The sequence below is a fragment of the Lissotriton helveticus genome, chromosome 8, assembly GCF_964261635.1.
Source record: "Lissotriton helveticus chromosome 8, aLisHel1.1, whole genome shotgun sequence".
NCBI classification, from domain to species: domain Eukaryota; kingdom Metazoa; phylum Chordata; class Amphibia; order Caudata; family Salamandridae; genus Lissotriton; species Lissotriton helveticus.
This window is the reverse complement of record NC_136069.1, coordinates 1,520,410,130-1,520,436,185: the sequence shown is the minus strand read 5'-3', so window position 1 is coordinate 1,520,436,185 and position 26,056 is coordinate 1,520,410,130. Positions and strand designations below refer to the sequence as shown.

The 26,056-nt window shown below is 48.2% G+C and overlaps 1 protein-coding gene across 1 annotated transcript in view; it reads right to left on the bottom strand.

Annotated features, from left to right (window-relative positions):
* TENM4 (teneurin transmembrane protein 4) overlaps positions 1-26,056 on the bottom strand; it is an 873,376-nt gene that overhangs the window by 178,244 nt on the left and 669,076 nt on the right. The window contains exons 13-14 of the mRNA XM_078658490.1: positions 25,452-25,652; positions 1,767-1,952 (exon numbers count right to left, since the gene is read on the bottom strand). Of these exons, the coding sequence (XP_078514616.1) occupies positions 1,767-1,952; positions 25,452-25,652 (387 nt within the window). The remainder of the gene's footprint in view (positions 1-1,766; positions 1,953-25,451; positions 25,653-26,056) is intronic.

Sequence of the window (26,056 nt, the reverse complement as noted above, 5' to 3'; positions counted from 1 at the left end):
TTAGATGAGCAGCGCCACCATGTGGCAGACTGTCATACGTATGTTGTTGACAATTAAGTACTGGTGCAGAGTATTGGAAACCACTGGCTCAAATTAAGCACTGGTGCAGCATCAGGCAACTGCAGCAGTGATTTAAAATAGTGGCGTTCTGTGGTGCTGAACTGGCATGTTGTGCACTGGCAGCTCTCATAAGCAGGGGGCTTCGTGTGTTGCTGAACTGGCATGTTTTGCAGTGGGACCTCCGGTTGGTAGGGGGGTCTGTGTGGTGCAGTACTGCCACGTAGGGCTGTGGCAGTTCTCATAGTGGTGTTTTGCACGGTGCTGTACTGGGACGTCATGCAATGACAGCTCTGCTAAGAAGGGAGTGTTGTACTGTGCGGAAACAGCACTTCGTGCAGTGGCACCTCTGATAATAGAAGGGATAAAGTACCCCTTGCCATAACATAATGTGCATTTGTAGAGCACACATTCACAAAAGAGTATCTTGGCACTGAATAACAGTCGTTTATTCTTATCCAACTCAATTGTACTCATTTTATCGACCTCGGAAGAATGAACGGCCGAGTGGCCACATCGGAATTTGAACCTGTGAAAATGAGGTCAAACACACGCCCCTATAGTGGACACATTAGTCCACTAAATCACCAGACCCAGCTTAGTTACTTACATTATAAGGATACTGCAGGTCACCCAAGTAGTTCCACAACAATATAGAGGAACGAGGCCAAAGGCCAAGTTCGTTTATAAAGTTATGGACCTCCAAGGTGCCTTGCAATATCCTCATCATGTCAGCAGGGGGTACTTTATCCCATATAATGCATGGTCTCACCATCACCTTTCCTACAAACACCCTAAAACCTTGGTGCATATCTCTTTCATATGAACGAGCGAGCAGGTCTGCAAACAAAAAGAATAAAAATAAATCCTCAAGGTTAAAACTAAACACATAAGGGGGCCTTGTGTGGTGGTGAACTGGTACATCGGGCAGAGACAACTCTGATAATAAGAGGGCTAATGTGTGGCCATGAGCTGGTAGTAAGAAAGGGGGCTTTGCAAGGTGCTGGACTGCATGTCTAGCAATGGCTTCCCTGGCTGAGGAGCGCCGTGCATGGCATTTATGCTAAGAAATGGTCTGTGCGTGGTGCCACTGCTAACTTGGCACGTCATGCATTAGCCCCTCTAGCCAAGGTGCTTGTGTGGTGCTGAACTGGGAGGCCTGCTGATGCTAGCTGGAGCTCGTCCCTAGATATATATTGCATTGTAATTGCATTTATATAGCGCTTACTACCACTGACGAGACGTGGAAGCGCTTTTTCTGCCAGTAGCACGTTACTCCGGAACCCATAAAGGATTTGTGGTGAATTAGTATAGTGAAATATGAAAGTAATTTGAGTGGTGGATATGTTAGTCAGTTATTTGGATTGAGAAGGATAGCTGAGGGATATAAGTGGGGAAAAGGTTTGCATTTATATAGCTCTTGCTACCTCTAATGGGGTGTTCTAGCATTTTTATATAGCCGCTGGCCAGCCAGCTCCTGCCCTATAAATAAAAGGCTCGCTGATCACACCACTCACACTCACTCCTCTTGCACCCAGAAGGCAACAACACAAACACGGGTTTCCACAGGCGTCCACGGCATTCCCAAATGAAAGGACATGTGGCCTTCTTCCCACATTAATAATGCATGCTCTGGGGCGCGCGCAGCTCTGGTTCCCACTCCACACCCTTCCCCGGCGTGTATTGGGGCGCGCCTCCTCCCCTCGTACCGATGGTGCAGTGCTCGCCGTTCCAGCCCGGGCTGCACTCGCACTTGCCGTCCCGGCAGCTGCCGTGCTCGTTGCAGCGGGGGTGGCAGGCCCGCTGGTCGCAGGCCGCGCCCGTCCATCCCTCGTCGCAGCGGCAGGAGCCTCCCACGCAGACGCCGTGGCCGCCGCAGTCCGACGCGCACACCTCTGTGGAGACAAGAGAGCAAGGTTAGCGTCACACTCGGCATTCCTGCGGCTCAAGGCGCTAATCCGCGCCACAAAGCGCCTCTGGAGCACAGAGAAAGGCAGGCCTCGCCGGGTCACCCGCTAATCCCCCCAGCACCCCTGACCCCTCTGAAGAAGGCCTGATGAAAGGGGTGGGCGTGGAGCGGGCAGGGTCCCCTCAGAGGGCCGGGACAAAAGTCACATTTAATGAAAACCCGGTAAAGTGCGCCAAAGAGCGCTGCAGCAATGGGCTGGGTAAATGCAAGCAGCGTTCAAGGGTGACGGCGCGGCCAGATGTCATTGTAGCGCCTTTCTTTGGTAGATGTTGCTGAGCTACATTTCCCATGGGGCTAGGGTGGGCTTAGGGGGGTCTCTCCGTTGTGTGTTACATGTCCCTCCCGGTGCCCCCATCCGCATGCAACTGGCCAGTCAGGAACCTTTGTTTCAGTTTTAACACACCCAGGTCCTGAAAACGTACAATAATGCCTATGACGTCATAACAATAGGCAGCACCCCCTGTCCTTTAAGGTGCGTACACAGAGGCAGGCTGCCTGTTGTAGAAACTTGACACTCCACGTTATTGTAATTATGCGGCAAAGGTGGCGACATTATGTACAATGTATGATCAATTTATGTGGCAAAGAAAGGCAAATTGTCTGGCAGCAAAAGATACATTATGCAGCATATTATACGATTAAAGGCTAATGATAGAATACATACTGAAAAATCATCTACAGGTTGAAATTGTATCTCACGTTGCTACAAATGGGATTCCCAAAATAAAAGCACAAGTATCTTAAGATAAAAAAACAATGCACATTAACCAATTTTCAATTCAAAATGTTATTCCTCAACAAATAATTATTTTGTCCTGCAATGGAACACGAAATCCTACTTTCATTAATATTCTCCTTGCTACCTCCAGAGTGAAGTAGAATCTGTCAAATATATACAATTTAACACCTGTGCAGCCTTCCTGAATAAAAGGTGTGGCTCTTTTATTCTTTGCATCACAGTTCTGTTTAAAAGTAGCTTTCAGTTTTGGGTGTTAGGACTCAGCAAGCACGTCTTTTGCACTAGGACACAACCCCGTAGACCTGTAATTTTATGATGGGTGTGTTTTGGTAGGTGGCACTTTAGGATTCAAGACATTGGACCTTAAAAACATAAGGAGCATTTTGAGGATTATTCGCCTAGAGTCTGGATATCCTGTTCAGACAAGTAGAGAACAGTGCCCGTGGTGTAAACATGAATTTGTGGGAAGAAAAACAAAACATTTTCAGGATAAAGAATGAATTATTCCCTACACTCTGTTTGAAATGCATCTCATTTGCTAATTTTTTTGTTTACTGCTGCAGACTAAAGCCCTCCCCAAGTCTATCACCCGAGGATGTTACACCGCCTCAGCAAAATTATCACCTCTTCAAGTTCCTGAATACAGTAATCAACAGCTGAAATGTGACCAGTTATCTTTTGCAAGCGGCAGGTGTGACTTTGCACTGTATGTCACAGTTGTGACAAGTGATCTCTTTAAGCAAGACTGTTCTTGTTAAAATCTTTCAATAATACAGAAAATAGTGGATAGTGTGTTAAGGGCGGCAAATCCATCTTTATGAAGGGAAAGTTGTCGCCACAGAAACAGGTTTTTCAAGTGACGCAGAGGACACCATAATAAGATATTCACATTTGAGGCAAGCTAAGCAGTACCATACTTTATTTTATTGCCAGATGAAACAATTTAGAGATATGAAAAAAGTGTATTCGATATTAGGAAAGGCCTGCTGACCACAGCCACACTTTTCAACTAAAATCTCATCGGTGCAAGCCACCATGCCCCCTCATCTTCACAATGCAGTAACACTTCCAACACTGCCCATGTGGCATACAGGGCCGGACTGGGAACCAAAACCTGCCTTGGCAAAATGCTCTGCCAGCCCCCTGGGGTTTGGGGTGCAGCCGAGCTGTTTGCCAAGGGCCGGTTTCGGCCGAATTTGTTACAGGGGTTGATATTGCAGCTATGCTGCAAAAAACAGCCCTGTCACAAAAACAGGCCCATATGGCCCAAAATCAGCCCCCACCTTGGCGGCCCACCGGGGTAATGCCTGGTGCCCGCTAGGGCCAGTCCAGCCCTGTGTGGCAACCTCACAGTTCTACCACTTTCACTCACTTCTCACACCTTTCCTGTGGGGCATACCTCAATCTTTCTGTTCTGGCATTGGTCATAGGCAACTTCACATGCACCAGGTCATCTTTCTCAAACCTACACACTTTCATGTGTTTGATAACTCATATCTCACTTTGCTCTTTCCGTTGACTCTCCTCAATTCTGTGGTTGTTGTGCTAATATCGTGGTACAAGAATATTTAGGGACAAAATACCGAAAAGTAAGTGCATACTGGAAGAAAAGATTTACTATTCCTAGCTACTTTAAAAAACAAAAATCTATTTTTAAATTTGTTTTCCTCAATATTATATCTTGTTGATATTCTGGTGTCGATATTCAGGGTGTACAGTAATTCTGTTCCTCACTTGCTCCATAAGAGGACTCTGCCTTTCTTGTTCTTTTACAAAACACTGAATTTGTTCAGCCTTCTCTGTAAAAGTAGATCCTGCACTTCTCTATCTCGCAGAGCTCTCAAAGGTGTCACACTATGTGGCACACTGAGATACGCCCATAGCATTGATCTAATTGGATCTAACTTCACACCTCTGGCCACAGTTTCCCTTGCATGTTTGCTAACTAACCTATTTATCCTCTCTGCGAATCCATTTTATTGAGGATAGTGATGACACTTCTTGTGTATCGCACCGGCATCCTTTAAAAACGTTTGGATATTCTTGGATGTAAAAAAGAACTCCATTACCAGACTACATGTAAACATGCCAGACTCCCTAGAAAACTATTACTGAGAAAAGTAACACGATTCTTTATATCAGGATCCCTCACAACCTTTACCTCCAACCATTTGGACATGCAATGTATAATAAGGACCATGGCAAACCTTGGGCAATAGGTAACACCCGAAACGGACCCATAAAAATAAAACACTGGATCACAAACTAAGCTCTGCCATCTCCCCTCCAACAACAGGGGTGTGGGAGGGGGAGTCTGATTTTCAACTCTATCATGCTGAGAACAGACAGACCAAGCCTTCACCTATTTTAGGCTTTAAATGCTTGGCTGCTGTACACTTGAGAGTGTCAATACCTGAGTAGGACACCTCAGAAATCAACGAGCATTGCTGTAGCATCCAAGGTCCTCGCAAAACTTATTCACCAGAGAATCGCCGAGTGATCACTAGTTGCTACAGGACCTGGAGAAAAGTTCTGACATATGGTGATGAAGCTTGCTGCGCAGCAGGGGAATTAAGACTAGGATTTGCCTGATCTTCCACAGGTATCTATTATCGCGATCATGGGATATTACAATCATGAGCGCATTTTATGAGGATACTCAGAGATGTGTATGCATTGAGCCTCGCAAACCAACAGAAACAATGAAATAATGCATTTGAGGACTATGGATCAGAGCACAACATATTGGCAAAAGCAAATGACCTTTCACTAGGGAGCCGAACATGGTGGCTTATTATGGATAAGTGCTTCGACAACGCTGACGCTTTCCAGCAGCTTCATACCGACATGGTGGCATTGTCTCCTAAAAGTTTGTGATTTACAAAGGCTATCACCTAAAGGACAGAATCCTCAGCATCTGACAATTGTTGTTTTAGCAGTACAGTCCTTTAATTCATCGGAAATTCATAGTTCAGAAATCCTTCGCTCCTCTGGGGATGCCGCGACTCCTAAAGCAGAAGGGTTTTCTTTCGACTGCTGGTGCCGGCTGCTAGCAGAGCCCAGGCTCCAACTTCCGCGCCCTCTTCCGACACCCAAGTCCCAGCCTCCCCTTCGCATTCAATCGGCCCTCCATAGAGCGAATCACACATGGGATGTGACCTATGTTACCTTCTTGTAAATATGTTGCCTTCTCTTGTGAATTAGTGGCCCAGCGCCACCTGCTTTTGCAAATTAATGGCTTGGAGTGATCATAGAGGCATCGACACTGAAGGTTGAAAGCAACAAGCAACATCCTCGAGGCTCGAACATGCCATTTTCCATAGTTGCTGAAACAATCTCTCTTTGATCTCATCTAAAACCAACATTTGGGGAAATGTTTGTAAAAAATTAATTTAAAAAAACCTTGGTAAAAGCAGATATGCCAATCAATGTCCTGCTATGTCAAATTAGGGCTCCAATCACCACGTCATAAGTCCTAATTGGAGCAAATGTATAGCCGGTGCCCTCAGCTATTGATATCAAATGACTGATCAGGCACTCTCGACTGACAGCTGGTCTCGAGAGCTGCTCTCTACCACACTGCTTCAACGTCAGCCCATCTAGGCTAACTTGGCAGATTTTCAATACCGCCAAGACGCAACGGAGAGCTCTTATGCGCAACGAAAGCCAAGCGATTTTGGCATGCAGTGCAATCCGACTTCCCCTCCATGAGCATTTTGTAGGCAGCTTTCAATTCAGGAAGATCAGGCCGTGTAATTAAAACCAATTGAAGGTAAATGAAATTCTGCGGAAAGATGAAGCGCTTGTCGCTTATGGTATAAAACACCCATTTATTTGATTAAGTCGCGGTTCGTAGTGAAGAGCTACTTGTGCGCTAGAACTAAGTAAGACACACAGTTAATTAGCCCTTAAAACCGCGGTGCATTTTAACGAACCTTGGAAGTGCTGAAACCCCGTCAGAGGAGCCATTACTGTAAATTCCAAAACAGGTCTTCGAGGTCCTTTCCGGGTGCGTAATGCCAACGCGGTCGTTCGAGAACGTAAAATAGCACCCAAGCCTGTGTAGTTAATGCAAAATGCTTCTTTGACTTATGGTAATGCTCTTCCTCAGAGGGTACATGGGTTTTCGACTACATTCGTGTAGGCTAAAGCATTACGCGCAGTTGGATCGGTCTCCTGTAGGCAGACTGTGAAAACTCAGTAGCAATTCTCTCTAAGTGGGAGTGCGGCCGGCCAGGTTTTCATGAGAAGGCCCACGTCCACTGAGAAGTCAACCTGAAAGCCATGTCCTAACTGGCCAGAAATCTTAGACTTAAGCAGTAAGAACAGCCACATGTAACCACTGAGTATCAGATAATGTCTTACTTCAGATGTACAGTGACACACTCCTTCGGTTTCTTAGTACTGGTGTTAAATGTGCTTCCAAATTCATAATAATTGGCCTCCAGACTGGTCCATTTTCCACAGAAACCCCAAAACAGTGAACCATACGCTTGAGCATTTTCTTGCAGGTAACTGTGACTAAAAGTGCATATTGCGTTGAAATATTTATTCCAGAAGACTTCGCCTGAGGTCCTTGTATTTGAAACCTCTTAACGCACTCCACCTAATATTGAGCTCAGCCACTTTACAACTCCTAAGTCTATATATGCGTGACCATACGTCTTCGGTGTCCCAGTCCCTCCTCTAGCTGCTGATGGCTGGATGTAGCACATTGCAACCGCTCTGCATCGTCCATCAGGCCATCAATGGCATTTGACCCCTGTTCCTTCTGATTAAAGTTTGCACAATTTACCAAACTAGGTTACTTCGTTGTAGACTAGCTTCACTGCGGGTGATCACTTCCTTCAGAAAGCCTTGCACCAATGGGAGTCCCTTGTCCATTCGGACAGCCAAACTGTGGAACTTTCTCCAAGCAAGAATGAGGAAAACCAGAAACCACCTTGAATTCCAAAAAGTAGTAAAGACCTGGTTGTTTCCAAAAACATGATCGATTTGAAACAGACCAGAATTAAAGTTGATGGTTTGTACTTTCAAGAGCACATATTTGTATCCTTTCACCTTTTCACGTCACTAAATGTAGAGAAAAGCTTTCCACAAAACAGCTGCAGCAAGTGTCTTAAACCATGGCGTACGTAACTTGTGCAATTTGCTGTAGCGTAATTATGCGAAATTCCACCCAGATTTCCTGAAATAAGACGTGGAGCATAACCCAGCATTTAGGACTATTTTCCTATTGCAAAATTCATGCTTGTATCCAAAGTTGACCAATGGATGCATTTTGCAGTAAAAAAAAAAATAGCACTATATGCAACCGAACATGAACGGCATCAGGCAGAAACATCTCCCGCTTGCTAAGTTTGTTGTTCCTGTGCTAGGATTTTGTGCCAAATTACTAATTATTATGCAAACTGGCATAGTTGCTTGATTTTTGGTAATTTCATGTCAAAAAGTAATGCAAAATTACTCCGGTTACTCTGGAGTACATAACATTTTGCCCAGGCCCAATCCTTATAAACTTTCAACCTTACAAGCCAACACATATAAAGGACAACCCAGGCACCCTAGTTTCTATAACCACTTTGTGACCTTGATTTGATTTTGACGTGCTATACCAAAGCTGAAATACAGGACAGTCACAGCAACAGTCAACCAAACCACAATGGCCGTGTTGGTTTCCCCGTACCATCTCCTGAAGCCTAGCAGGGAAGCTGGCTCCAACACTTGTCACTGCCCCAACCTCCTGAAGAGACGGACTCCATGCTGCATCTGTCGGCGTTGGTCATGTGTCGACATCAGCGCTCCATCGCTCTCTTGCCGCTTGGACTCCACGCAGGCCGCTCTCAGTTTATTTTCTGGGTCCCTGCCTTTGGCTTCAGTTTTCCTTCTAACAGGCCTGCAGCTGCTCCTGAAAATGTGATCAGAGGGTGCTCCACAGAGTATGGGAATGAGCATGAAGGGATGGAACCATCTGGGCTTGTTCATCCCGAACTTTCAAAGCATTATATCGAACAGCCTCTGACTGGTGCCAGTTGGTTTCTTAAAGGGCAAACACAACCAAATGTGGCAACAGTCTATGTACAATGCTCAGATATCTACAGTGTCAACATAATTTCTGTATGCATTATTCATACATGTATAGCCAGGTGTAAGAGGAGAAGTTTGTTTAAAGAGGGTTTGTCAAATTTGGGTTGAGTTTAAGATAGGCTAGTTTCGAAAACATTATTTTTTGTTTACTCGATTTACTGAAAGCGTACACAACAGTCGACCAGAATAACTATCCGCTTAACCGCGGCAATTCCGCTGTGGTAGGCTGGGCCGCGTCAGATAATGGACGTGCGCAGCGCTACGAAGGTAGTGCTCGCGACAGCCGTTGGCTGACGAACGCATGGAAGGGGTTAAGGATAGTTTATTACTGCAACAAGGCAAGCAGACTGTCGATAAAGGTAGAACTCTGTGTATTCATAAATGACCGCAATAAGCGGTACTCAGTTGAGTACAGCGGAACCCACCCGGATGATGCCAGGAGGTAGTTGTGAGCACCTGGGGATTGGACCACTGGCCTATTTCTAGACTGCAGTTACAAAACTGGTACTTGCTGTTACTGAAACCAAAAATGAGAAGAGGATGTGGACTAATGGCTAAAGTGGCCGACCTCGAAGCTGGGGAACCGGGTTCGCGTCTCGGCACGGACGCTCAACATCCTGTGATTCTAGGCAAATCACCTAATCTCCCTGTGCCTAAAAAACAGAATGCGTACATCTGTAATGCAACTTGTGCTCATGCAAAGTGCTCGGATACCTTTGGGTCGAGTTCGTCCTATATAAAACTCTCCCCCCCAAAAAAAGTGTGCCTATGGCCTAACGAAGCTCGCAGCTTGACCGTCTTTGTCAATGACAAATGGAAATAGCATCATTCAAATGGATACACAGCTCTTCTCCTTCCATGGTAAGACATCTAGACTGCTAGACTGCTTTAACTGCAAGCAGCAAGTGGCAAACATCTCAGACATCTTGATAAGGTGCTTCAGCCGCCGCTTGTGATCTGTGAATTGTTGGCCACAGTGAAACACGGTCTGCGGACGTCGTCCTAACTGTACTAGGCAGAGCTACTTCGAACAAGTCAAATGTCCCTCAGACAATGAAGCTTTCCACGGACAGGACCATCTATCCCAACCATATCGACAGAAAATAAAACGCTGCAAGCGTGAAGACCGTCTTCTTGAAAAGACCTTGGCTAGGGACTTGAATACATCCAGATGTTCACAATTGCATAGTAATGTAATTTGTACTTGTAAAGCGCACTAATACCCCAACTGGAGTGTCCTAGCGCTGTAACGCATACCGCTGTGAAACCCTCCCTGGTGTTTCCCTGTGAAATGTCCACTCCTGGGCACCCACAAGGTGAAGCCAGGCATCCCAGCGCTGTTGGGGGCGTTGTGGAGATTAAGCAAGCTATTGCCCAGAGTCACAGAGTGGGACCCATGATTAGAATAGGCACCGAGACGAGAATTATCAGGTCCGAGGAAATTGAGCCCAAGACCCGCCGAGGCGAGAATTGAACCCTGGTCCCGGGCCAGACCTCTGCATCAGTCTCTGCCGCTCTAACCATTGAGCCACACTTCTCCATAGTCCATCTCTGAACCTCTGCTCCTCATTCAGACCTCTTATATTTCTATTTTTTTAATTCAAACCATCAAATTCTCTAAAAAGTTAACCTATCCAAGAATATCAGTTCTGACGGCCTCGCTCCAACTGAACACTGTCGCACCTTCCACCTTGGTCCTGTTCATGGTGGCTCCCTTCGGCTTTGAAGTCGTCTCCATCTCACAAACCATTGAACCGTATTCCTTAGTCATCTTCAGCACTTGTTTATACGTGTATGTCAAACTGGGCTGTTCCACCTCTCTGCCACAAAAATCCAGTTTTCTGAAAAGTTTAGCAGCTCCCACGTTCCTACCACAGTAGTACCTCACACCATGTTTGGACCATTTATCTAAGTTTAGATCAAACTTTATAGAAGTAATTTTTTTGTTCACAGATCTCTTGGAGCACCAAACCTTTTCTAAAGTCAATTGGCAGGCGAGGCTGTAACGGAGGACCGCCTCCATTCTTGTAGGTTGGGTGCCGCTATTCCTTTAAGCATGCTATTGAAACATGGGCAGCTGCGGCACATATATTGGACATATTAACAATGTATGGGTACGGCGACTTTGGTTTGCCCGCGCAGTGATTCATATTCAAGCCAGGCCTGGTGGCTCAGTGGACTAATGCGTTCCCTGCAGAAGCCTGTGTTCGACCTCATGGTCACAGGTTCAAATCCCGGTGGGTCCACTCAGCCTTTCATCCATCCGAGGTCGAAAAAAATGAGTATCATTGAGTTGGATGACAATAAACATCTGTTATTCAGCGCCAAGATACCTATGGGTGAACGTGCTTACAAATACATGTGTTATGTTATATGTTGGCCACAATTAAATCTGATTGAGATGTGGCACCCACCACGATGCTTCCGGCTAGCCAACCTTCTCAGATAACACTGAAGAAATGGCTCACCCCGCGAATACACCAAAACCAACATGTGCCTTCAAATGACTCCAGGCCCAGGATAGGAGCTAGACTGGCTATCATGGTGGCGTGTGGTGGGCTGAGGTTCACTTTACTGAGATAGCGCGCTTTTTATGCCAGTGCGTTCAATTGCATAGAACTTCGCCCACTCCTTGAATGTTGCTCCTGTGTAACAATACTGCACACAAAAAAGGTAAATATTGCAACCTGAGGGACTGAGTTTAGCCTCTGATGTTTAATTCAATGCCAGCACTCTCTGAGACTGGAGCTAAAGCTTCCTGGAGAATGCGCGGGGCCGACGGCGCGGATGAGAGAGGGATACGGCAATTGAATTTTATCTCCATCTAGGAACGTAACCTCATTTCTGCACCATTAAAGCCACTCAGTCTGTCTGTCATTAATGAGAATTACATTTTGTCTCACAATATGAGGTAAGATTTTTTTTTTTTTTGCGACAGTGAAATTGAGTTAACCGATGAAAATGCAGTACAAAATGGAGTAGAGTTAAACAGCCGCCGCTGACTCGTCATTTCTTACCCGCTTACCTATATGCCACCGTAATATCCTCTGGAGCTTGTCCGCTGGCACCTCCATCTTGTGTCTAAAATGAATAACTGGAAGTGGGGGCGACAGCGAGGCTGCCACTGCCTTTGGACTAATAGAATGGAAAATTCGCATTTCATGGATATCACCCTTGTTTTGGTAGGTAGGGAATCAAAGTACAAGAAAAAAGTGTATTTGCTCAGAGTCACACAGTTTGGTCAACTGGGAAGCTGGCAACTAATTTCATATCTTCTGCTACAAATTACTTGCCGGAGGGTTTATTTTGCCTACAAGTTGCAGGACCTTCCTGACGATAAGCCATGTGGCTCATATCCCAGCTGAAAGCAATTGTGAATTTCTTGGGTACGCCTTTGACGCAGAGATGTCCTTCGAAGAACTCATCACTATGAAAACCAAGTCATCCTGAAACACAGAGGCCCTTTACTCAACAATGCAAGCTTTCATCCCCTTCCACCTGGATAGAGACATCTTACTGCTCTACGGCCTTCCCAACTCCAGATGGGCACCATTGAAGGCTTCCTACGGGGTACCACTCGTATCATCAAGGACCTGTAGAAACATCACCGCATCACCCTCCAGGTCTGGAGCATCTTCAGCTGGACCACGCCCAAGGCCGCTTTAGGAGTGCAGCACATCTCCTAAACTTAGGGCATGCACTTGAAACTGGTCCATGACTCTAAGCTCATCCTGCACTCCAAAGAGGGTACCCAGGATTCTGGTGGGAATAAGAGAGCGTTGTGTCCCTGTCAGGGCCACAAAGCACTGTATAAATGCTACAATACCATACAAGGCCTCTGAAACAGCACCTATGACTATTTGGCGGTGAAACACATCTTTTCTGGTGGGCATAACCATATGAGAGTGGACACTGCCTGATGGGAGGCGAGGAAGTGTAGGGAAGGAAAGAGCAGAAGGAAGGCCCTCTCCGTCAATGCTCCCACAATTTAGGACAGCATCTCCATGGACATCAGAACTACTCCAAGCCCTCTGGGGCTCAGAAACCGAGCCAGGTCTACTCACAGAACAGGCCCACCTCACCAGTTAGGCACCCACCATCTCTGCTCAGCTGCACCCCTGGTCCATGGCCCTCTGTTCATCCCTGTGGCCGCTGACCAGGGTGCGGTCTCTGCTTCAACCTGGCTCACATTTTGTTCTGTTTCTTCTCTGTTTCAGGCTTGTTAAGGTGTAGAAAGGAGTCTGATCACCAAGGATACAAGCAATGGACTCCAAAGCTGGCTGGAGAGGTCCCAGGACACTTCTGAAGGTGGGCGTGCCACGCTGAGCCGCACTGCACTATTCAACAGGGCTGGGATATAGACATTTCCTTAAACATAAAGAAGAACTGGCAATCCGAGTTACCCCCCAAGCTAGTCCTGGAAGGGGGCCCCACATGGGATTAATAGATGGTCAATGTCCAGCTGGCATGGTGGGTTATTTTATCTGCAGCAGGGGGGCTTTGCACAACTTTTAGTTAACATTTTACCATGCCTGAATAGCTAATACAAACATTCACCTTTCCGAAGCTAATGGGGTAATACCAATACCACTAAGTGGGGGGGAAACTGTTATCAGCCCCTTTGAAACCTGAGCGAGTTGTTGCTTTACACATTTAACAATATGTAATTATTAAAATTACGAATATCCATTTTGCGGAAACATTTTGAATGGAGCTGGCTGCAGAATGCACCATAAACAGAATTTAGAATCGGTGCTTTGATACGTGTGCGCCTCCGTGTATGGTCTCACTGGACAACTCAGTGGGCTAAAACCCCTGTGGTGGAGTTTCTCGCGCAGAATGGACAGAACGTATTGTGGGCCTGGTACCTAATAGGACAGGGGGGTTTCGTTATGTAGCATATACGCTGCATGTCCAGTCCATGTTATAAATAAACAAACGGCGGAGCGCGCAACAATATGCTTGTTTGTGCGGCGGATCGACAATCTCCAGTCCTTTACCTTGTACTTCCTCCTGAGACTAATTTCCTTTCTAGCGCTGAGAAACCCTGGATAAGCTGTAGCGCTCTAGAAATAAACATTTATTTTCCTCAAAAGAAAAGGCCCTTAACTAAAAAAACAAAACCATTTAGAATGAAGAGTTTCTGGGTGAGAGAAGAGGAGGGCAAAGAAACATCGAAAAATACGAAAAAGTGCGTGACGGATTCCACGCAACAGGGCAGGTAAGTGCCTCGCACGCGAGACCTCGACGTAAAATGTGTTCTCAGATTAAGGCAGCCCGAGACGTCACTTTAATTAAAAATATAAACAAACGCTTCTATAATGTGAAGGCGATAGGAAGCGCCGAAGCGGCGCGCTTTGAAGGCTCCTCCAACGCTGCGGCAAACGAGCTTGGAGGCCAAGCGAGCACCGAGGACGCTAAAGAAAGCATCAGACAGAGGAGGCGAGAATGCAACAAGGGCGGGAAACGCTTCACAAGAACTGGACGACAAGTAACAGAGCTGTACACACAGGGCTTTAAGTGGGCCGGGTCTCACCGGGTCTGAGCACCTCAGGTTTTTAAAGGGGGCCTCGAAACGGGTCTCTACCCGGCTCTGTTTTCTGCCCTGGCACAGGCGGTCCGGTTTTTACCAGACTGCAGTGACAGAGGCACATCGATGTGCACGTGCTCTCACAACTCACTTCTCACTAGCGTGCGCGTGCTCACACTACTCACTGCTCACACAACTCACTTCTCACTAGCGTGCGCGTGCTCAACAGGGCCGGACTGGGAAATGAAATCGGCCCTGGCAAAGTGCTCAGCCAGCCCCCCCTCTACCCTGGGGGTGCGACCGCACTCTTTGCCAGGGCCGGTTTTCGGCCGATTTTGTTACAGGGCCGGGCCCTGTAACAAAAACGGCCCCCTGGGGCCCAAAACCGGCCCCCACCCATGCGGCCGACCAGGGGATTGCCCGGTGCCTGCAACGGCCAGTCCGGGCCATGTGCTCACACTACTCACTTCTCACTAGTGGAGAAGTTACAGCATGACGTCATGCCAGGTGAGCGTTGTAGGGGAAGGGGAATCCTTTAAAGAGAGTAATTTTTCTCTGGATTTCCCTTCTATTTTGAAACTCAGGAGCAGCGAACATTGTGGTGGTGTCACCAGGGCTTCAAGTGGAAGCTTTTTCAATATTATATACAAGCCATAGTTGCTGCTTATTTAGCTTATGCAACTAACAACCATTGACAAAGCCAACAGTCTTGACTTGTTGTAGGTATGATGTTACTTGCTGGATGCAATAACAGAAAACAGCACACTATGCTAAGCACAAATTTTTAGCTCATAAGTTTTTAAGCCACGTCCTTAATTACACTGGCCACGCCCCTTCGAGTCACCCCCCAGTTTTTTCATCCAACTTAAAGCCCTGGCTAAAGCTCAGCAGAGTGTGCGACTCATAAGAGTGGAGGATTCAAGGAACTTATCCATAATAATCTGGAGAACGAAGGAGCGGGTCACACATACATCAGCTTTTCGTCCATCCTTGGCGCTTACTGATGACGTGCGACCGTCACATGTCGGCGCGAGCTTCTTCAGACACAGAAGCCTCAGACTCCTCGAGGCCTAGCGGACAACGAATAGTTTTCTTACCTGTCGGTGTAGTTTTGCAGCTTGAAGATCTTTCTGGATTCACTATGCTGTGCATTATTCCGCGGTCTTGTGGTTGGGTCCGGATTCGTAGTCTTTTCTTTGTTTTTTTTTTTTTTTTTTTTTTTTTTCTCTTTGCCCAGGTGGGCGTCGGCGTCACACCCCCTTTGGGTGTATTTCCGGTGACGTCGGCATGCTTCCTGCGGAAGCTCCCACTCTTGGGCGCCATCTTCGGGTTCTTTTTTTCCGTGTTTCTTTCGTTTCCGAAGTAATGGCAATGTTCTTCTTAGTTTGTATTTACCGCTTTGTATTTTCAAAGTCTATTCTTTAGTTAACCACCTCTTCTCTCTCCAGCCTCATCTTTCTGGCGGAGGTGGGTGGGTTCGCTAGTGAATCCAGAAAGATCTTCAAGCTGCAAAACTACACCGACAGGTAAGAAAACTATTCGTTTTGCAGCGTGAATCTTTCTGGATTCACTATGCTGTGCATAGATTTTGTAGCGGTTTCTCATCTCTGTGGCGGCTGGGTGGAAGATGAGCGTTGGGTGTTGAATATGTGCTGTAGCACCTTCTGTCCCACTTGAGCTTCCTTGTTCATTTGTATGTCCACACAGTAGTGCTTCGTGAACGTGTGCACCGAAGCCCATGTTGCCGCCAGGCATATGTCCTCTATGGGTGTGTTAGCCAGGAAGGCTATTGTAGCGCCCTTCTTCCTGGTGGAGTGGGCACGTGTCCCCTCAGCCAGTTCCTGTCCTGCCCGTTTGTGGCAGAGTTGGATTGTTTGTGCGATCCATCGTGCAATGGTCCTTTTGGTTACTGCTTTGCCCATGAAGCTGTTTGCGAAGGACACAAAAAACTGTTTCGTTTTCCTGTGCCCCTTTGTCCTTTCAATGTAGTGCATGACTGCCCTTCTGGCGTCCAGGGTGTGCAGAGCTCTCTCTGCGCTGGTTGTGGGTTTTTGGAAAAAACTCGGTATCTGTATAGACTGGTTCATGTGAAAATTGGATACCACCTTCGGCATGAAGTGTGGGTCAGTCCTCATCACAACTCTATCGTTGTGTATTTGTATGTATGGTTCTTGTAGCGTCAGCGCTTGAAGCTCGCTTACTCTGCGTAAGGACGTTATCGCAACCAGGAAGGCTGTTTTCATAGTTAGCATCTTTAGGGAGGCCTTGTGAAGTGGTTCAAAGGGCTCTTTCATGAGTTCCGTTAGGACTGTGTTCAAGTTCCATGCAGGTGGCGGCACCCGCTTGGGTGGTGCGATCCTTTTCGCTCCTTCTAGGAATCTCTTCACCACCTGTGATGTGAAGAAGCTCCTGCACGTTTCTCCCCTTGTGTAGGCTACTATCGCTGCCAAGTGAACTCTTAACGAGGATGAGCTAAGGTTCTTCTCCAGTAAGTGCGTCAGGTACCTTAGCACTGTGGAGTCCCTCTTCATCTTATTGTGGAGTCTTTCCTGTCTGCACCATATTGTGAATCTTTTCCATTTCGCAACGTAGCACTTTCGAGTGCTGGGCCTTCGTGCCTCCCGAAGTACCCTCAGGGTGCTTTCTGGTAGTCTCAAATGTGCGAACTCTATGTCCTCAGGAGCCACGCTACTAGGCTCATGCTCTCTGGCTCTGGATGCAGTACCTCTCCGTTCTGCATGGACAGTAGATCTTTCCTCCTGCTGAATCTGTGGGGTGCACACTGTGTCATCTCCATGATCTGCGAGTACCAGGTCTGCCTCGCCCACTGCGGTGCGACCAGTATCAGTGTCATGTTGCTCGCTCTGCACTTGCTCAGTACTCTGTGCATCAGTGGTATCGGGGGAAAGGCGTAGGCAAATGTCCTTGACCAATCTATCCATAGGGCATTCCCCAGTGTCCCCTCCTCGGGCTGCCTGGATGCGAAGTTTTGGCATTTTGCATTCTGGCGTGTGGCAAACAGGTCCACCGATGGTGTCCCCCACCTGTCGAACAGGTATCTTGTCTCCTGAGCATTGAGCTCCCACTCGTGGGATGCCGATGTCTGCCTGCTGAGCCAATCGGCTTGTATGTTGTCCTTCCCTGGTAGGTGTATGGCTAGCAGGTCTATCTTGAGAGGGATGGCCCATCTCCATATCTCCTGCGCCAGCGTTGAAAGCGGTGCGGACTGTGTGCCCCCCTGCTTGTTGATGTAGAACATCGCAGTGGTGTTGTCTGTTTGTATCAATACCCTGTGCTTGTACAGTCTTGTTTGAAAGGCCTTCAGTGCAAGGAAGATTGTCTTCAATTCTAAGTAATTGATGTGCTTTGTGGCATCCGTCGGTGTCCACAGTCCCCTCACCTTGAGCTCCTCCATGTGAGCGCCCCATCCCTTCAGGGATGCGTCTGTGGTGATGGTCACTGTTGGCGTTGGGGGCGTTAGAGGCTTTCCCCTTGCTATGTTCTCCATGGTCCACCATGTCATCTCCTTCTGCACTGCGTGCGTTACAACCACTAGATCCTCCCAACTGCCTGTAGCTTGTGACCATTGCTCCTGTAGCCATTCTTGAATGGGTCTCATGTGGAGTCGTACATTCGGTACCAGGTGGATGCATGATGCCATCATCCCCATGATCTTGCTCGCCGTCCTCACTGTCCGAGCTTGTCCCTTCCGGTAGAGGCGAGTTTCCTTCACCAGCGCCCTCGCCCTCTTCTCGCTGGGGAACACCTTGCCCTGTAAGGTGTTGATCTGTGCTCCCAGGAAGATCTTCACTTGTTCCGGCTCCATTGATGATTTCTTCCAATGGATGGAGAACCCCAGGTTTATGAGCGTGCTGGTCACTGTATGTGCGTGCAGCTTGCATTTCTGGTATGAGTTTGCTTTCACCAGCCAGTCGTCCAGGTAAGGGTATACATGTATTCCCTGCCTTCTTAGGTGCGCTGCGACTGCTGCGAGGCACTTTGTGAAAACTCTTGGTGCCGATTTTAGACCGAAGGCCAGTGTCGTGAACTGGTAGTGGCTTTCTCCGACGGTGAACCTGAGCATGTGCTTGTGCTTCCTGTTCATTGGGATGTGCAGGTATGCGTCTTTGAGGTCTATAGTGACCATGAAGTCCCCGGTCTGCAACTGTGGGAGCACCTCTTGCAGGGAGGTCATTTTGAATTTTTGCGTTCTTATGAATTTGTTCACGAACCGTAAATCGAGAATGGGCCTCATTGTCTCGTCTACTTTTGGTACCAGGAAGTATGTTGAGTATACTCCTGTGTTTCTTTCCTTGAAGGGTACCCTTTCTATGGCCTGCTTCTGCAGGAGTTCTTTTGCTTCTTCCTGAAGGCACTGCAGCTGCTTGCTTGCTAGCGGCTTTCTTCTTGGTTTTCTGTTTGTTGGCCTCGCCTCCAACTCTATGCAGTATCCGAATTGGATAATGTTGAGGATCCATTTGTCTGATGTGATTCCTCTCCACTCCTGGAGGTGGAATCTTAATCTTCCTCCCACTGGTGTCCTGTGGTCGTAGGTGTCTAGTTTGTCTTGACCCATCTGTACGTGCTGCCCCCTGGGATCTTTTTTGTGGGTGGGCACACGGATTTTTTTGAAGTCACTTGGAGGTGGGCTGCTGGCCCCCTCTTCTATTTTGTCCCCGTCCATTTCTCCCTCGAAAGGACTGGCCTCTTTGTTGGTACTGCCAGGGCTGTTTCTGATGGCCCTGCTGACCCTGCGAGTCTGCCTGGTGCGTTTGCTGGAAAGCCTGGTGTGATGTACCTGGCTGGTTTCCGCCTCTCCCGCCGGGCCTCCGTGACGGGGTGCCCCTCTTGTTCCCTCTGAACTGCAATGCTCCCATGGATCTTGCTGTTTCGTTATCCTTCTTAAGTTGGCTGAGTTGCTCATCAACTGTTTGTCCGAAAAGCGTACTGCCGTTGAATGGTGTGTTCAGGATGCTGTGTTGCACCTCCGGTTTGAAACCGGATATCCTGAGCCAGGCGTGTCTCCTTTCCGTGACGCCCATCATCATGAGCCTGCTGGCGGTGTCTGCCCCATCCAGGGCCGTCTTAAGGCAAGAATTTGCAGCATTCTTCCCCTCTTCAATTAGCTTTTCGGCTTTCTGCTTGGCATCCTGGGGCAAGTCCTTCACCAACTGCCCCAGTCCCTCCATGATTTGGTACATGTGTCTGTTTACCAGGGCGTTGGAATTAGCCATGCGCCAGTGGGTCGCGGCATTCCGTTCGATCCTTCTGCCCACCAGATCCATCCTTTTGCTCTCTTTATCCGGTGGCGGGCCCGAGGTAGTGGGTACGTTAGCCCTCCTCCTTGCTGTGGCCGTGATAATGGAGTCTGCGGAGACCGTGCCCTGAATGTAGGCCGGGTCCTTTGCGGCATGCTTGTACTTCTTCTCAGTTCTGGGAGTTACTGCCTTGCATGTTGCGGGCTCCCTGAAAGCTTCCTTCCCCTGAGCCAAGACGCTCTCGAGCATCGGGAGGAACTGGCTCCTCGTTTGTGTTGGGAGCAATGTTTCCAGAAGGAAGTCTGCTTTCTGCTTCTCTTCGTCGAGCTTGAGCTTGAAAGCTGCTGCGGCAGATTGTATCACCGCGTTGTAGGCCCCGATGTCGTCCGGCGGCGAGGGCCTCGAGGGGTAGGTGTCGACCACCTCCTCCGGGCTGTCGGTGTCGACATCGATGTAATCTACCTCCTGAAGGTCATAGGGCGCCGACTCTGTGTCTGTCCTGCCCTCATCTTCCTCCCCATAGCTGTAGCTCTCGTGGGGATTCTCGTACTCCTCCTGGTCGTCGAACACCTCGACGTCCTGGTCTTGCTCGGTGACTTCGGCGACCTCTTCTTCTTCCTCCTCGACCGCCTCCAGCACTGGTGGCTTGGTCTTGTGAGGGATCGTGAAGGCCTTCATCCTTGCGTCGAAATCTTTTTTCCGCTGCATGAAGTTCTCCATTTCTGCCTCGAGGCGCCTTCTTTTCTTTTCCATCTCGGCCGCGTGTTCCGCGTCGGATGGTTCCGCCGCTCTCTTCGACGGATGGCTCGTCGCCGTGCCTCTCGGAGTCGAAGTTTTCGACGTCGAACCGGATATCGGGTCTCTGGTCGTCGTCGACAGTTTCGGGTCTTTCTCCCTCGTCGATCGATCCTTTTCGGGGACGATTTTCGACGTCTTCTGCTGATCAGCAGCTCTCGGCGCCGGGGACTCCTTCTCTGAGGATCCGCTGGGCCTGGGAGTAGTCGCGGACGCCGCCTTTTTTGGCGTCGGCGCTTTCGGGGTCTTGCCCTCGATTTTTCGAGACTCAGAGTCTCTCGGGTTCTTGGGGGCCGAAGAGTCTCCTACCTTGTCAGAAGTCTTCGTGTAATCGGTCTCTACGACCGTGTAGCTGTCGTCTTCGGCGGCAGCGTTGTCTTCTTCCTCGGAGGACATCCCCAGCTCGTAGAGCGACGGGGTCGGGGCCTTCCCCTGCAGGGCGGCGTGTGCTACCCTCTGCCTCTCTCTCACACGAAGGGTCTTCGGGGTGAAGGCGGAACAGGCGTTGCAGTCTCCGCTTTCGTGGTCCACCGGTAGGCAAAGGTTGCATACCGGGTGCTGGTCCTTCTGCGCGTACTTGTGGTGGCAGTTACGGCAGAACTTGAACGGCGTGTTGTCCATCCTCGAGCGTCCAGGGCCTCTCTGGTCGCGTGTTCGTCGACGGTCGTCGAAGATCTGGATGGAAAACGCCTTATCTTTGCTTGTCTTTCGTCGGTGAAGTCCCCTGGAGTCTTCAGATGACTTCTCCTCGTCTTTTCTGTATTTTCTTTCTTCTTTCTCCAAAAATGTCTGGAGCCCAAACGGGAACGATCCAGACCCGACCGCGGAAAAAAAGAATCTGAAGATGGCGCCCAAGAGTGGGAGCTTCCGCAGGAAGCATGCCGACGTCACCGGAAATACACCCAAAGGGGGTGTGACGCCGACGCCCACCTGGGCAAAGAGAAAAAAAAAAAAAAAAAAAAAAAAAACAAAGAAAAGACTACGAATCCGGACCCAACCACAAGACCGCGGAATAATGCACAGCATAGTGAATCCAGAAAGATTCACGCTGCAAAACGTAGTTATCAGCTCCTGCTGGCTCGCGCTCGCTGAAAGCCCACGATGGCCATGGTTTGTAAGGCCAGTCTGACCACAAAATGGATTTTTGATTACAACTGTGAAGGAAGGAGAAGGCCAAACCTGCCACCCATTACAGACCGCTTTCTGCCAGGGGCTGCCCATTAACCTGAAATACATCTTTCCCAGTGACGGGCGAGCCAGCACTTAGCGCAATCACTTACGGAAGTTCACAGCAACAGCGCCTTAATTGGATCTCACCTCCTAATTCATACACTCCACAATTTGTAAGTAAATTGCTTGCAAATTGTGTTCTTTAACAAGGCTCGGCTGTGAAGTAACGCACACACTGAAGCAGACCCGGCTCATGAACACAACCATTAAGGCCTTTAGAAATCTACGGCTTGCCAACAGGGACAAAAATCAGGCCCACATGCAACTGGGGCGTTCGGTTGTTTCATGAAATTTACTATTTTATTTGCATCCCTTTTTTCCCTCATCCTTTTTCTGTGACCCCAGATCCTAATCCTGTACCGCATCTTTTTGTGTTTTATTCATTCTTTTTTAAGTCCATTGTCTCTTCTATTTCACTTCCACCTCCATCTTTTCCTTTTCTATGTCCATCCTCTTCTTCATTATTCCTACCCCTCTCCTTTTTGACCTCAGCCCTCATCTTTTTACCTCCTTATTTCCTTGTTCACATCCATCCTCCGCCATGTTATCTTCATCCTCTACTTCTCTACCTTGCCTTCTTTTTTACCTCAACCTCCTCATTTTCTACCTTCACCCTCTCCACCTCTTTCCACTCACTTTCTACCACTCGCTTCTCTTTTAACTCAGTCTTATATTGTCCTACCTCCATCTACTCTCTTTTTTTTTTTTTTTTTGTCGAAGCCTACCAGACAGCACATCCATCTAGTTTGCTGAAGACATCTTGGGGACATTGATAAAGCTTCTCTGTGAATGCATTCTGACCGTTGCTTACCATTGGCTTTGTGGTTTGCAACTCACATTTTCTGGCTTTCTATTTGCTGGCTTTATTTGTTGTTGGCTGTCCAGCTTCAATTCGTCCTTCCCAAGGAGCAAAGCCTTTTCACATTACCTCTCCTTGTATTCTTACAGTAGTGCTGCTCGATGTAAACTGGCTTGTAAATCTTGTTTTCATCTTGGCACATTTGCTGTGCATTCAAAGACAGGGGTCAAATGTGAGCATCTGTCTTCCAGGGAGCTGGTGCTTACTTTTCTTTCTCAGACTTCAAAATGAGAAGATTTATGAGACAATTGTCTGGGGGTTAAAAAACAGTTTTTTCCTTGCACACAACGTTTAAATTAACTGTGCAAGTATTTCAGAATATATCAGAATGAGCAAAGCAATTTTTTTGTGAATTATGAAGTGTGTTGGTAACGGATATTTTAATATATTCAAAACCAATCAATAAACTAGGTGATATTACTATAAATTATCGTTTGTGCGCTGCATTATTTTATTAGTAAAAATAGAAGTCTGAGCAAATGTAACGGTCAGTTCAATTGAAAATGTGTTGTCTGTAATGGCAGTGTGCTACCACACCACACCACACATACTCCATTCTACACCACTCCACTCTACTCTACATAACTCCGCTCCACTCCACTCTGAGCCACTTTGCTCCAATTCACTATGCCTCTTAACTCTACTCTGCACCACTCTACTCTATACCACTGCACTCTTCGCCACTGCGCTTTACCTTGCACCACTCTACACCACTGCCCTCTATGCCACTGCAGTCTACTCTGCACAACTGTACTCAATGCCACTGTACACTACATCATTGCACCCTACTTCACACCACTCTATAACGCTGCATTCTACGCCAATGCACTCTACACCACTCTACTCTGCACTACTGCATTTCATGCAGATGCACTCTGTATCACTCTGATCTATGCCACTGCATTCTCAATGCTGCATTGTATGTCGCTGACTTCCATGCCACTGCACTCTATGGCACTATACTCTGCTACACCCTACGCCAATGACCTCTACACAAGTCCACTCTACACCACGTCATTCTACTCTGCACCACTCTACATGACTGCACGCTGCACCACTGCACTAAATGCCACTGAACTCTACTTTGCACCACTGTATTTAACCCACTGCACCCTACATCACTATTCTACACCAGTGCACCCTACGCTGCTCCATGCCACTGCACCCTACTCTACACCAATGCTCTCTCTGCCACTCTACAACACTGCACTCTAAGACACTACTCTGCAACACTGCATTCTACGATACTGAACTCTACATCACTCTACTCTACAAAACTGCAAATTATGCCAATGCACTCCACTCTACCTCACTGTACTCTATGTAATGCCACTCTATGGCAATATGTATTTTCCACCACTCTACTCTACAGCACACTACACCACTGCATCATTCTTATGCGACTCTACTCTGTGACACTGCACTCTACTACGCATCACTCTAATCTACGCCACTGAATAGTACATCTCTGAATTCTATGGCGCTGCACTCAGAAAGACCCTACGCCAAAGCACTCTACACCAGTCCACTCTACTCTACCCCACTTAACTCTATGCCACTCCAATACACAACATACTGCCACTCCATTCTACGATATTTTACTCTGCCATTCCACTCTACGACACTCCACTCCATGCTACTCTCCTCTACGCCACTAACATTTAGCCATGCTGAACAACAGCCACGCTGGTGTACAACACGGGTAAAAGACATTCGCAAAGCCAATAGATCTTGAATAGGCAAGACCTATTGGCTTTGGCAATGCTGGTTTTTTACATCTATCAGCGCCGCCTCCTTTTCTACCTACATCCTCTTGCCCCTCTTTAGCCTCCCACCTCCTCTTCTCAGTCAACACCCGTGAGCACCAGTGGCCTGCACGCTCCTTCATGGTAAGACATTGTCGGGCTCGACTCAATCTTTCACAAATGAGAGACGGGCAAGCGGTGGGAGGAGAGCGGCACCAATTCTGAATTAAAAAAGTAATTCTGATCAGGATCCATTCTAGGCATGTGGGCTACAAGGCACTTTTGTTATAAGTAGGACTGGGTATATTCATAATCTCTACATCGCTTCCACTAAATTTGTGTAAAGAACCTTCAAACTAAAACCTACAAAAAGTCAACACCTCATACTTTCTACTGCCCTCCAAGTGTTCTTAGCCCCTTCGGCGCTTATGACGCGCTCACCTTGTCATAACTGCCGCGGAACGCCCATGCGGGGTTAATTCCCCGCCTGTGCGGGCGTTCCATGGGAGTGGGCGGAGTCGCGACAAGCTCAGCGCGCCATGAGCACAACTCCACTGTGCAGCATGAGAAGCTGGGCTAGTCACAAGCACCGCGGCTCCGCACGCGGCCCTCTCCCCCCCGCCCGCCGGGGGATTAGCCCCGCGTGGAAGGGGTTAACACAAAGTCCTGGGTCCGTTCGCACAACCAGACCTCTGCCCACCCCCTGAGGCATTGTGGACAGTGTAACCCCCTATCCTGTGCGTAGCCCACCCTGCTGCTTGAGACACATCTGTGATCCACTTAAGCATAGCACCTAGAAACATGGTGGCAATGAAAAGGCACATCCAGAACTTGATCAGAGACTGGCAAACAGCAGCAGCTGGCATACTAACGAATGACACTCACTGCAGTACACTTGGAAGTGGAGGCAGGTGGAGTGAACTGTACATTGACTCAACTGCTTCAAGAGAACAAGCTCAAGGCCAGTATTAATGCATTCGAGGAAATGTGCTTGTTGGGGATGAGAAGTCTCCAGCCTGGTGCTGCCGGTGACCGACTAAAGAATGAAACTGCAGTGCCCTGGCACGGTACCCGCTCTGCCCATGTTATTTTATCACATATTACACCCGACAGTGCACCTTCTTAGACTAACACACATTTTAAGGTATTCAAATATACAGGTATGGAAATTGGCGTACTTACCAACTGAGCAGTCGTGTCCGGTCCAGCTGGGGTCGCAGCTGCAGAGGCCGGTCTCGGGCGAGAAGCTGCCATGGCCTGAGCACTGGTCCAGGCAGGTGGCTCTAGGGGTCTCGCAGCTGGTTCCGCCCCAGCCCACGGCGCAGTGACATTCGCCGCGGACACACACTCCGCGCCCTGAACAAGTGGGGTCCATGCAATCCACTGCAGCCAGGAGAAAAGAAAAGGTGGGTTTGGCATTAGAGTTGAACCTCTGAGCTCCAATCAAATGGGTCTTCACATTGCAATAGAGCGCAGTCACAAACCGCACTCCCTGGTCTGGCGGCCATCTTGCAATGGTGTTCGCACAATGTGCTTCAACGCATTGTGAGGGGTAGTAAGTGCCACAAATACAATTACAAAAACACTGGTTTGAATACAATGCGCCCATTAACCCGTTGGCTGCTGCCGTCGGCCAACGGTCGTCGCGTGCACTACCTTGGTAGTGCTGCGCACGTCCGTTGGCCGACGTTGCCCCACCCGTTTTTCGAACGTTCAGCACTGGAGTTAAACGTTCGATGCAGCCAACGGGTTAATGTCACATGAAAAACTGAATTTGAATATTGGTG